The sequence below is a fragment of the Dipodomys merriami genome, unplaced genomic scaffold, assembly GCF_024711535.1.
Source record: "Dipodomys merriami isolate MVZ:Mamm:240054 unplaced genomic scaffold, mDipMer1.0.p SCAF_12, whole genome shotgun sequence".
Lineage (NCBI taxonomy): Eukaryota > Metazoa > Chordata > Mammalia > Rodentia > Heteromyidae > Dipodomys > Dipodomys merriami.
Window position 1 is genome coordinate 23,621,980 of NW_027202493.1, and position 12,807 is coordinate 23,634,786.

The 12,807-nt window shown below is 39.2% G+C and overlaps 1 protein-coding gene and 1 pseudogene across 1 annotated transcript in view; one reads left to right on the forward strand and one right to left on the reverse strand.

Annotated features, from left to right (window-relative positions):
- Wwc2 (WW and C2 domain containing 2) overlaps positions 1–12,807 on the reverse strand; it is a 176,509-nt gene that overhangs the window by 71,364 nt on the left and 92,338 nt on the right. Inside the window, exons 3-4 of the mRNA XM_070016431.1 lie at positions 6,914–7,117; positions 5,804–5,880 (exon numbers count right to left, since the gene is read on the reverse strand). Of these exons, the coding sequence (XP_069872532.1) occupies positions 5,804–5,880; positions 6,914–7,117 (281 nt within the window). The remainder of the gene's footprint in view (positions 1–5,803; positions 5,881–6,913; positions 7,118–12,807) is intronic.
- On the forward strand, positions 9,139–12,478 carry LOC138823100 (10 kDa heat shock protein, mitochondrial pseudogene; annotated as a pseudogene).

Below are 12,807 nucleotides of genomic sequence, written 5' to 3' on the forward strand. Positions count from 1 at the left end.
TTATACAATTTCAATAAGTGAAAATAAGCTATCAGGAAACACTGCTATCCGGTTTGACTGAGGAGGACAATGACAGTGATGATGGACACAGCATGAAATAACCTGAAACAGATGCTTTAGACAGATGTTCCCACATTCATGCTTTCCAAACAGCTGACCCACTATCTCTCAGCCAAACAAATGAGGCAAGCCTGCTAACAACTGCAGCATTACAATAATAAAAGTATGAAATCAGGGTTTGGCCATGCTCAAAAAGGTTTTACTGCCAGGTGCTGGTGGCTCATGTCTATAATATTAGGTACTATGGAGGCTGAGATCTGATGATTAAGATTCAAAGCCAGCCTGAGCAGGAAAGTTCTGACACTCTTATCTTCAATTAATCACTGGAAGTGAAGCTATAGGTCAAGCAATAGAGTGCTAGACTTGAGCAAATGAACTCAGCAGCAACACCCAGGCACCTGAGTTCAAGCCCCAGGAACAGCACCAAAAATCAAAAGTTTTACTGTGCAGGTAGGAACTGGCAGCTCACACCTGTAATCCTAGCTACTCAGCAGGCTGAGATCTGAGGATCGTGGTTTGAAGCCAGCCTACGCAGGAAAGTCCATGGGACTCTTACCTCGAATTAACCACCAGAAAACTGGAAGTTGAGCTCAAAGTGGTAGAAATCTACTTGAGCAAAAAGAACTCAGTGATAGTGCCCAAGCCTCTGTTCAAGACCCATGACCAATAATACACACACACACACACACACACACACACACACACACACACACACACACACACACACACACACACACACACACACACACACACACACACACACACACACACACACACACACACACACACACACACACACACACCCTCAGGGATAGCACCTAGGCCCTGAGTTCAAATCCCAGGACCAGCACAAAAGAAAAAAAAAATTCAGGCAGGTACACAGAGCTACCAAAGCAAATGAGTTCATTCATGAATCACTATTCCTGTGACACTAATTTTGAAAGGACTTGTACACACAGGGAATGTAACTGGTTGAGCTACTCCCACCAATGTGCACAAATACCAGAGACACTCAATGTGCCCAAACCATGACCCAGCTGGAAACAAAACAACAGCAGTGTACGCTGCAGGGGTTCCGGAGGCACTGGCAGGCATTTTCATTGCCTGGAGATTAAAAGAAGCACTGACAGAGGCAAAGACAAGGTTACTTCTGACCTTTTATTACAATTATGTAGGAATGTCTTTACTTCCTCTTCTTGAAGAACCATCTTTTTAAAAAATAATTCTCCTTCTTATTATCACACATTTGTCGTATGGGGGGATTTCACTGTGCCATGTCCCCTTCAGTCCATCTCCCCTACTCTATTGCTCTCTTAAGGAAGCGTCTTTCTGAAGGGGGTATGTCCCTGTGGTTCATCTTGTGGTTGTAAAGTGATGAAATACATACAGTACACATCTTATAGATATATATACAATGGTTATATCTCTACATCTGATATACATTTAATTTATATATATTACAAATACAAATTTATATGCTATAGATAGAAATCCATATACTTAACATTTTATATAATATACCTATGCCTGTTTATATATGTATCTTTCATAATGTATATGAATATATTTTATAAATATGCTATTATAGATAATACATTTCTATATTACAAACACTTAATATAAATATAGCTAACTAATTTTATAATATATAATAAATTTATTTTAATTTTATAAAAAATTCAGTGTATGTGTGTGTGTATACACACACACACACACACACACACACACACACACACACACACACACACACACACACACACACACACACACACACACACACACAAAATGCCTCTCATATTAATAACAAACTTCACCGTGGCACAGAATAAGTTGTATTTTGTTGTTTTTTTAAAGACTCTGCTATCTTGGGAGACAGCTGTGGGGAATGTAACCACGTGTGTTCTCCTGTGATACCCCTGATTGATCCAGGGTCTATTTCCTTCTAAACGGTTATCTGAATGAGAAGTCCTAATAGGTTTTTGCTGGCAAACTCCTTCAGTTTACCTATTTCCTACAAGGGGTTGAAATGGATAGACTACAAGAACCTATTGTGGTCATTCCATTTACAATGTGTCTTACAAAGATAAGAACTATGAAAAATGGCTAACATTTGAAATCAAAGGGCAGCAATAATAAGTAATAACTTCCTGGGAAGTGGGGAAGTACACAGCTCAAGTAGTACTGGAGCTTATTAGAGGTGAATTTTAGCAAAAATAGCTTCATTTCCTATTTCTTGGTTAAGGTATCTAGTCTAGTAGATTAGAAACATACAGAACTGTACAGCGATCTAGTATTAAAGCAACTGAAAAAATATTACATGATAGTCTTGAGAAATGTACAGAGGACTACAAATGGGTTTATCAAGTACTGGGTTTATGATATCCTGAAGGCCATTTGTTGTAGACGGCTTGTATGAATGACTTTGATGAACTAGACCAAAACAAAAATCCAAACTTCCAGTGAATATACATAATTTTGTTTCTTGGTTTTGGTGCTGGGGTCTGAACCAAGGGCCTCAACATGCCCAAGTGAACTACATCCTCAGTCCATAAAACTTCTTTCACACTCTCAGTTCAGGGAATAAATTAAATAAATTGTTACAAACAAACAAACATCAATTTGAAGACACCAAAGACTTGGTAAGGTTGTACTTAGGATAATGATCAAGAAATGAGGGGAAGTTCAGAGTCATGATGTAAATGCAGCACAGGTTTTTTGTTGTTTGTTTGTTTGTTTGTTTGTTTGTTTTTGGTCAGTCGTGGGGCTTGAACTCTGGGCCTAGGCATTGTCCCTCAGTTCTTCAGCTTAAGGCGAGCGCTCTACCAGTTGAGCCACAGTGCCACTTCCAGTTTTCAGGTGGTTTATTGGAGAGAAGAATCTCACAGACTTTCCTGTGATCCTCAGATCTCAGCCTCTTGAGTAGCTAGGATAACAGGTGTGAGCCACCAGTATCTGGCCAGCACAGGTTTTTCTTTTGAAGGACATACCTATGCAAGGATGCCTTGTCTCTTGGAAAGTTAGAAAAAGATGTTGACTAAGACCCTGAGATACAGAGAAAAGTTCCACAGAGCTAAGGGAGAGATCAGGAGCTCAGTCTCAATCAAGCAGCCAGGGAACCTGAAGAGGATCCCAAGAGTCCAGTATGATTTTGAAGGCTTTGGGAAAGCAGGAAATAGACTAAAGCCTCAGAAAAGGGCTGAAGTCCAGATTTCAGTCAGTTCCAACCCAGATTGAATTAAAATGATCTGTCCTTGGACCAACTTCCAGCAAGAAGAAAAAGTAAACACTCTGGTAGACAGAAAGATCATTCAAAGTCTCACATTGTCTATACACTTTTTATACATTCCATATGAATCTTAATTTTAAAAAAAAAAAAAGCAAGCAGGCTGGGTGCTGGTGGCTCACGCCTATAATCCTAGCTACTTAGGAGGCTGAGATCTGACGATCATGGTTCAAAGCCAGATTGTTCAGGAAAGTCCATGAGACTCTTATCTCCAATAAACCACCAGAAAACCAGAAGTGGTGCTGTGGCTCAAGTGGTAGAATGCTCACCTTGAGCTGAGGGACAGTGCCCAGGCCCAGAGTTCAAGTTCCACAACAAGCCAAAAAAAAAAAAAGTAAGCAATGGTAAGATTCAAAAACTCAAACAAAAAAGCCAACAGGATGGGGCTAGGAAGGTGGCTCAGTGGTAGAGCGCTTGCCTTGCATGCAGGAGGCCCTGGGTTCGATTCCTCAGCACCACATAAACAAAAAGAAAAAAGCCGGAAGTGGTGCTGTGGCTCAAGTGGTAGAGCGCTAGCCTTGAGCTGAAGAGCTGAGGGACAGCACCCAGGCCCAGAGTTCAGGCCCTACGACCGGATCCAAAAAAAAAACCAACAGGACACAAAACAACAAGTCTAAAGAATCCAAATACTGGAAATCTAAATACCATATTAATCAAATCTAAATACTATATTAATCAAAATATGGAATTTAAAAGTAACAAGGTGCCAGTAGCTCATGCTACATAGCAGACTGAGATCTGGTTCAAAGCCAGCCTGGGCAGAAAATTCTGTGAGATTCTTATCTCCAGTTAATCATCAAAGAGCTAGAAGCAGAAACTGTGGTTCAAGTATTAGAGCACTAGCCTTCAGCAAAAAAAGCTCAACAACAATGCCCAGACCCAAACCTCAGAACCAGCACAAAAACAAAAATCCATGGTGATTTTGGTCAAAATGTACAAATCTGTGGCCAGAATTTGTATAATATCTAGAAACTAAAAATAATGAAATAAAATGTTTAAACTGGGGCTAGGAAGGTGGCTCCGTGGTAGAGTGTTTGCCTTGCTTGCATGCATGCATGAGGCCTTAGGTTCAATTCCTCAGCACCACATAAGCACATAGAGCTCTAGCCTTGAGCTGAAGAGCTAAGGGACAGCTCCCAGGCCCAGCATTCAGGCCCCAGGCCCCCCCAAAAAAAGTTTAAACTGAAAAATATAAGCAAAATAGAAAAATTAAATTAAAATCAGTAACAAAAACAACAAAAATCTGTTTGAAAATTAAGCAGTATATTCATGAAAACAAATCAGAAGCTGGAGGCACAAATGATAGATTTCCAGCCTAGCAAGTGCTGCCAAAAAAAAGAAAAGAGAAAAAAAATCATAAAAGAAAGAAAATATTTAGAATTGAATTATAATAAAACTCAAACCTTTCGAACAAAATACAAGTAAAAACCATGTATCTAAAATTTAGAGCCCTAGGTGCAGATACTAAGAAGAGGACTATAAATATTCAGCATATCTAGTGAGCCATATTAACTGTTAAATTCCATTTATTTATCAAAAACATGTATATACAGACACCAAAAGACAGTATAATAGAGATATACATCAAGACGTTTTTAGTAATCAGAAAATGGAATAAATTCTAATCTATACTGATGGTAGAAGAGAGAATTTATGGTATGTACACCAAAGGAGAAATTTTGTGAATTCACATTCACAAAACTGAATGCGACTGAATCCTGAAATGTACTGAACAACAAAAAGCTCTCAAGAATACATACGGTAGCATTTCACTTTTACATTCCACTTTTAATCTACAGTGTTCATGAGCCTGGGACTGCTTTTAGGGGGACAATGATAGTGAGTAATAAGAGGAAGAGAGTCAATGAGGCTACTCAGGGCAGGGTAATAATCTATTTTATGACTTTCGTATTGATTACATGACTTAATTTGCTTGATGAGCGGCCTGGCCTCTTAGACCCCAAACATCAAAGATAAACAAGCTCTGGCTTTAACAGCAGTTAAGTAAGAACGATTTAAAGCAAGAACCAGGAAACAATTTTATATGAGTGATTATGGAGAACTTAGTTTGCCTTAAAAAGGAATGACATAATCATGAAACTTGTAGGCACCTTATATATTGGGTTGTCTCACAAAAGAGCAACGTGGCTGAACTTAGAAGGATAAGCATTCAAGTAATGATGGAAACAATGGACATAATGGTGGGAAGTCTCTTACCAATAATGGAATACACTCTCTAAAACCAATCATGGAATTTACTCTATATGGGTAATAAAGGTGATTCCAAACACTGAACTAGTTCACAAAAAGGGAGAAAAAAAACACCCAGCAGGATTAAATGGAGACATTTACTACACGATGGAGATGACCACCAATGCCCCTTCTAGGACCTCAGTTCCTATGTCATGTTCAATGTAGAGCTACAATAAAAACAAGAAACAACAACAAAAACAATCTTACCCTTAATCGTGTAGTGGAGATCTCAGCTTTTAAAATATCAGGATCATATTTAGTACTGGATGAAGATCCTGAGAATACTTTTGAAAAACAAAAGAAAAAGAATGATTATAAATTTCGTCACTAGTTTTTGATCTAACATTTACTGACTCTAAGAGTAAGATTTCTGTTCATTTGTGGATACTTTCTTTTTATAATACCTTTATTTTCATTCAGACATCCAAATTTAAAAGAAATCTTTAAATCCTTACAATTTTTTTAACTTGGGAAAGAGGAACATCATAATTAATTCTTCCTGGGTTTGCTAGAGTATTCCTCAGAGAACTACATTATGTTGCAAGTTATCAGGGCTTTTCATTATCCATGAACTTATAATTTAAGTAGAATTTCTTCTGCAAACAAGGTCTCCCTGAAATTTCATATATAAAATGATGGTGAAATAAATGTGTGGATAGGGGTGGAACATGGAAACTTGGTTCTAATTCTAATGTTCCAGTTCCCTCCCACTAAAGATACTTTATAAGAGTAATCAAAAGGCCAGGCACCAATGGCACACGCCTGTAATCCTAGCCACTCAGGAGGCTGAGATCTGAGGATTGCTTTTGAAAGCCAGCCCAAGCAGAAAAGTCCCCATGAAACTCTTATCTCCAATTAACCACTCAAAAACCAGAAATGCCACTATGGCTTAAGTGGTAAGAGAGCTAGCCTTGAGCACAAAAAGGCTCAGGGATAGTGCCCAGGTCCCGTGTTCAAGCCTCACAAATGACCAAAAAATTAAAAAAAAAAAAAAAAAAAAAAAAGAGTAATCAAAAGGACTGAATGACTTGCCTTGTTCTGAAAAATGAAGTTTTATTCATAAATGAATAAAAGGCACTTAGGTAGAGGATACCAAATGGTATGTATTATTCACAAATAAGGAGATTTCTATCTAGAATGGGGATGATTGGTTTTACTGAGAAATCTGTAGAGTGCCCTTACCTCCCTTGGGTTAGGGGAGTTCTTCCATGGGAAGGAAAAGGGCTCAAAATTAAACTCCACAGAAGTTCAAGTGGCATTCTACCATCTACAATTCCATGTCCACCCCTCAAGTCTGAACAGCCATACCATACTTACAGCTTGTGCGAGAACTTGACTTTTCCTTATAGGCATCATTTAACCGTACATATTCATCTAGGGCCAAAGCCAGTCTTTGTTCTTTTACGTGATACAGCTCCTTTTGTGTCCTAAGTGCATCTTGGGCCACTGAGAGATAGTCCTTGAGCATCTTCTCCTGCTCCCCTCGCCATTGTTTTCTTGGATCTTCTATCTGGGTAGTTTCTGAAAATATATTAGGTGGGGTATAGAATTGCATTAAGTTTGGGGATTATTTAAACTTGAAAAACTAGTTTGCTTGAATTTTTGTATTCTCTAAAGAATTTATTAGCATTTCTGGAGTGACCTCAAAAACATAATACAGCTTTTTATTTTACTAATCTTCACCTCCTAGCCCCCTCATTTTTAGGTCCTTGTCAACAATGCACTCTAACTGTAAAACCAGAGGCAGGCTCTTGGGATACCTACTTCACACGTCCTCTACATAACATTTCTCCACACCTGCTCCACAGACCACCGCAGCCCTTTCACAGACACAACAATAATAATGGAAATAAAAAATAAACGTTTTGCAATCTTAGCAGAATTTTTATTCAATTATTGCCTGTTATTGAACCTACTAATATTATGGTTTATATTTCCTATATGTGTTTTCACTTTTCTAATTTTATTTGTGTGTGGGTGGGTGTGGGTGTATGTGTGTGTGTGCCAATCCTGGGGCTTGAATTCAATGTCCCTGAGCTTTTGTGCCCAAGACTAGTGCTCGACCACTTGAGCCACAACTCTACTTCTGGCTTTTTGATGGTTAATTGGAGATAAGAGTTTCAAAGACTTTTTTTCTGGCTTTGAAACACAATCCTCACATCTTAGCCTCCTGAGTAGTTAGGATTACAAATGTGAACTACCAGCACCCTGCTTTCATTTTTTTTTTCATTTTTTTATTTTTGACTATATTTTACCAGAATATTGTTCCATAGTAGATGAGAAATTTAAAAACAAACAAGCCTACTCCTAGTTTTAATATATGTCTGCACACGGTTTGTGAACTTTTGTGTAGTTCAATCACACAGAGACCCTCTTACATAAAAATTCCCAGACTTATTAGAATTTCTGCAGGTGGAACCCAGGCTCCAGTAGGTTTCAAGTGACTCCAATGAACCAAGGCTCTGCACCAAAACTCATTCTATCTCCTCCACTCTCTCCCTAGGCAAGTGTCAGACCCTCATCTACTGGGCTCTACAGTAGTTTTCTCTTGCTTTGTAAATTGAAAACTCATCCTTTTAGAGTAGAAGGCACCAAGCAAAAGAAAAGAAAAATGAAAACAGAAGGATACCAAGCACTTGAATCATTTTAGTTTATCTATTATAAAGTAAGCAGGTGCAACTTATATAAGTTTTACCTAAATAAAGTTAATGGTAAAATATGCTTTAAAGGTTCAGGCAACTGCAATAAAATGAACTGAGATGCAATGGGAACAGTTGTGACTTTAACTCAAGTAACATACTTTGCTACCATCAGCTTCTTAAAAGCATCATGGCTTCGAGTAAGGCCACATGGGATCCATTATTGCTTCTGGTATCAGCTAGCCATGAAACCCTGGGAAGATTATTTTGTTTGACTGAATGGAATGTAAAAGACAGAGTAGTTTTTCTGATTTAATCTTAGCATTTTGCTGGTGTGTTGTCCAAATACTCTCAGATCTTGCTTATAAGTCTGTACACCATTCCCTAGACATCATCATTTTTCAATGGCAATACTTGGTGCGTCCTTAAAGGATCCTGGGAATAATCTTAGGTACTGAAGTGGCACACCTGTAGCCACTGACCACTGCAGGAGCTACCAAAAAAAAAAAAAAAAAATCTCCTGGGAGACAAAGATGAAGATATAAACTATACTCCAGAGCACCTCCATCATGTGGAGCCTGAGACTTAAAAGAAACAAAATCTGTGTTTACATTCTCCCCTCACTGTCCTCATTTCCTTACTGGTTTATCCTGGGATTTCCTCTATAAATCATTTATGTTCTTGGCTTTCTGTCTGCTTTTGGAAGAACCCAAGCCAAGACAACCTATGCAAATTTGAATGAAATGTGTTCCTGGGTGGTATTTGTCTTTCCATGTGTGACATTTAATATGAGGAGTTAAGGAGACAGAAGACAAAGGGAGAAATACCCTTAAAAATAACAAAAAAATGCTCTCTTTGCAGCGTATTCATGAAAGCAGAGTCAAAGTAGCGACCACAAGAGTCATGGCTGGACAAGCATTTAGGAAGTTTCTTCCTCTGTTTGACTAAGTGTTGGTCAAAAGAAGTGCAGCTGAGGGGCTGGGAAGGTGGCTCAGTGGTAGAGCGCTTGCCTTGCATGCCTGAGGCCCTGGGTTCAATTCCTCAGCACCACATAAGAAAAAAGCCAGAAGTGGCGCTGTGGCTCAAGTGGTAGAGCACTAGCCTTGAGCTGAAGAGCTGAGGGACAGCGCCCAGGCCCAGAGTTCAGGCCCCACGACTGGACCAAAAAAAAAAAAAAAAAAAAAGAAGTGCAGCTGAAACTGTAACCAAAGAAGGCATTATGCTTCCCGAAAAGTCTCAAGGAAAAGTATTGCCAGCCACAGTAATGGCCATGGGATTGGGCTCTAAAGGAAAGGGTGAAGAAATTCAGCCAGTTAGTGAGTGAGAAAGTGGGTGATAAAGTTCTTCTCCCAGAATGTGGAGGCACCAAAGTAGTTCTAGATGACAAAGATTATTTATCATTCTTATTTAGGGATGGCGACATTCTTGGGAAGTGTGCAGGCATCACTGAAATGGCATCATATGAAGCTGCCCATTCCATGGGAGTTCTGAGATCTTTCATCATGTACATAATTTCCATATCTCCCATTTATAAGAAACTGGTGGTAACTAAAAAAAGAAAAAAAGAACAAAAAGAAAATACATCTATCATTAATAGGCCATGTAACAGTAAGTTCTTATCAATTATTTCTTGGATTCTGCTGAAGAATTGATCAAATATGCTGTTATCATTGTTATAAATCAAAAAATTAAGAAATGAGATTATAGGTTAGGCATGGTGAGTACATCTGTAAGAGGCCAGACTGGGCAAAAAGTTAGCAAGCTGCTAAGCCAGGGATGGTGGTGAACAATTGTGATCCGGGCTATTCCGGAGGCACGGACAGCGGGACAGTAGTTTGTAACAAGGCTGAAAAAGAAATATCATCAAGACCCTATCTTAAAATATATGCCACCCGATGTTGGTATCAGAAGGCTGAGACCTACAGGATTAGGCTTTGAAGCCTGCCCAGAGAGAAAACTCATCCTCATGTAACCAACAAAAGCCAAACTGGAGGTGTAGCTCAAGTAGAAGAGTGCCACTAGTAAGCAAACAAGTCAAGTAAGAGCTCAAGGCCCTGAGTTCAAACCCTAGGTCTGGCAAGAGGCAAACAAACAGAAATTCCGGCAGGGCACCTGTGGCCTGTAATACTAGCTTCTCAGGAGGCTGAGATCTGAGCTTTCAAGGTTCAGAGCCAGCCAGGGCAGGAAAATCCGTGAGATTCTTATCTCTAATTAAACACCAGAAAACCAGAAGTGGTGCTGTGGCTCAAGTGGTAGGGCACTTGCCATCAGCTGAAGAGCTCAGGGACAGCACCTAGGCCCAGAGTTCATACCCTATGACTGACCCCCCCCCCAAAAAATTCCAAGCTTGGCATGGTAGTGCATGCCTATATTTCAGTTACTCTAGTAACTGAAGTCAGACAATGCCTGAAAAACAACTAAAACAAAAAGAGCTATGAGGTGGCTCAAGTGGTAGAAAATTTCCCTAGCAAATAGCAAATACAGAAGTCCTTCTCCTATGCCAGAAATGTAAGTCAAATTAAGACAACTCCTAAGGGCTTTGATAAAATCATTTTTGTGCTCCATTTATAAAAGCCGTCTAGATTTTAAGCACATGATGTCATGTCATCCCTGAATATACCACCACAGCCCACTGAGTTACTTTCTTTGAGATAAAGAGTACACATATGTCAGTCAGCCCAGTTCACTCAAGAAGGGACAGGATTATGGAACCAACAGGAGGGTGCTCCAAACAGAATTTCTGCATTTATTTCAGGAAAAGGACATGGTGGGAGTGAGGTGTGGTGGGAGTCGGGGAGATGATACAGTGACATCATCGCTAGGATGGTGGGAAGGCTGAAGCTACCTGCACTGTGAAAAACTAAGCAGAAAAGGTAAGACGATTCTTCCTTCCACTGAAAATACTGAGATGTGGATCATCTGAAGGCAGATGAACTGTGTGACTTCTAGTGAAATTCTAAGAACAAGGATGCTTTAAAAAAAAAAAAAAAGAATCCAGTCTAACTGGTTCAAATCCAGGCTTTTCACTTATAACTTGTATGACCCTGAGCAGTCTCAGACCCCATGAAAGTTTCAAGTTCTTCCTTTGTAAAATGGGGTTACCTTCAAGGGTCTGTTCTGAAGTTTAAATGAGATGCTACAATAGAAAAAGGGCTCTGCTGGGCACCGGTAGCTCACACCTGTAATCCTAGCTACTCAGGAGGCTGAGATCTGAGGATCCCAGTTCAAAGCCAGGAAAGTCTGTGAGAGTCTTATCTCCAATTAACCACCAGAAAAGCAGAAGTGGTGCTGTGGCTCAAGTGGTAGAGCACTAGTCTTGGGCTGAAGAGCTCAAAGACAGTGCCCAGGCCCAATTTGGGGAGGGGAAGGGGAGTAACAAAATGCTGAAACAAGGACACAGGACCAATTGCAACACTGATACCCCCAAGACACTATATTGGAAATGAACTTTACAACTTTGTGGGAAGAGGGGGAGTAAGGTAGGTGAGGGTGGGAAGGGATAGTGGGAGAAAACAAAGGAGGGGGCAACAAGAAATGTACAAGAAATTACCTTACTCATGTAACTGTAAACCCTTTGTACAGCATCTTTACAATAAAGTAAAATTTTCAAAAAGGAAAGAAAAGGGGCTCTAATTCGAGTTATATATGGTGCTGCTTCTGCTGCTTTTTCTTCAAGAACAAAGAAGTTACACAGCCATATTCCTCCCACTGTTTTAGGTCCAGGCAGCATCTATACCTCAGAACTAAAGCTCCACCAAGCATTCTGCATCCATATTGACCTACTGTGGTTTGAATTGGCTGGTATACATGGGATAATGTGCTTTAATAAGTGAAATATATTGATGTCTACCAGCTCTTCACTTTCCACTTGTACACACGAGAGCAATACAAAAAATAATAAAAGTAATTTTAAAAAGGCGAGATGTTACATTCTTGAGACTTAACAAACTATAAAATCATATCCCCATGCTTCTACTCACTTTCGCTTTACTGGTATCCATTCTTTTACACAAGATTTTAGGGACAGATCAACAGATGTGATTGAAAATAATCAAGAAAATTATTGCTCCTCTGGACTTCTAAGTATAAAATACAATGTAGTATTTACAATTGGTTGGTAGATGCTGTATTAATCACTTAAATTTTTCCTTTAGGTTATGATGTTTTGACAGCTGGCAGAGCTTGTGAGGTAGGGACAGAACCCATTCCAAGGTTAGGAATTTTGAAGACAACGAAGTCTTAAGACACTCCCAAAGAGTTCATCTTTTATATGTAAACCAGCCATCCAAAACCCAAAGCCGTATGTCTTTTGGCTACCATAAGCCAATTCTCTTCCTACTTTAAATCATCTCAGGTTAGTAGTTTACTCAGTAGAGTAAAACATCTAACATCTTCCAGTGGTACTGACTACTCATTTTTAGCTCATTTATAGTAACTACATCCCTCTATATAATCACCTCTATAAACTAAATCCCAGGTACAAGCATAACAAGATGGAATATAAGGACTGGTCATTATTTGAATATAAGAATCTATTCCTGATATACTCAGATAAAAAATTAATTTGTCAAT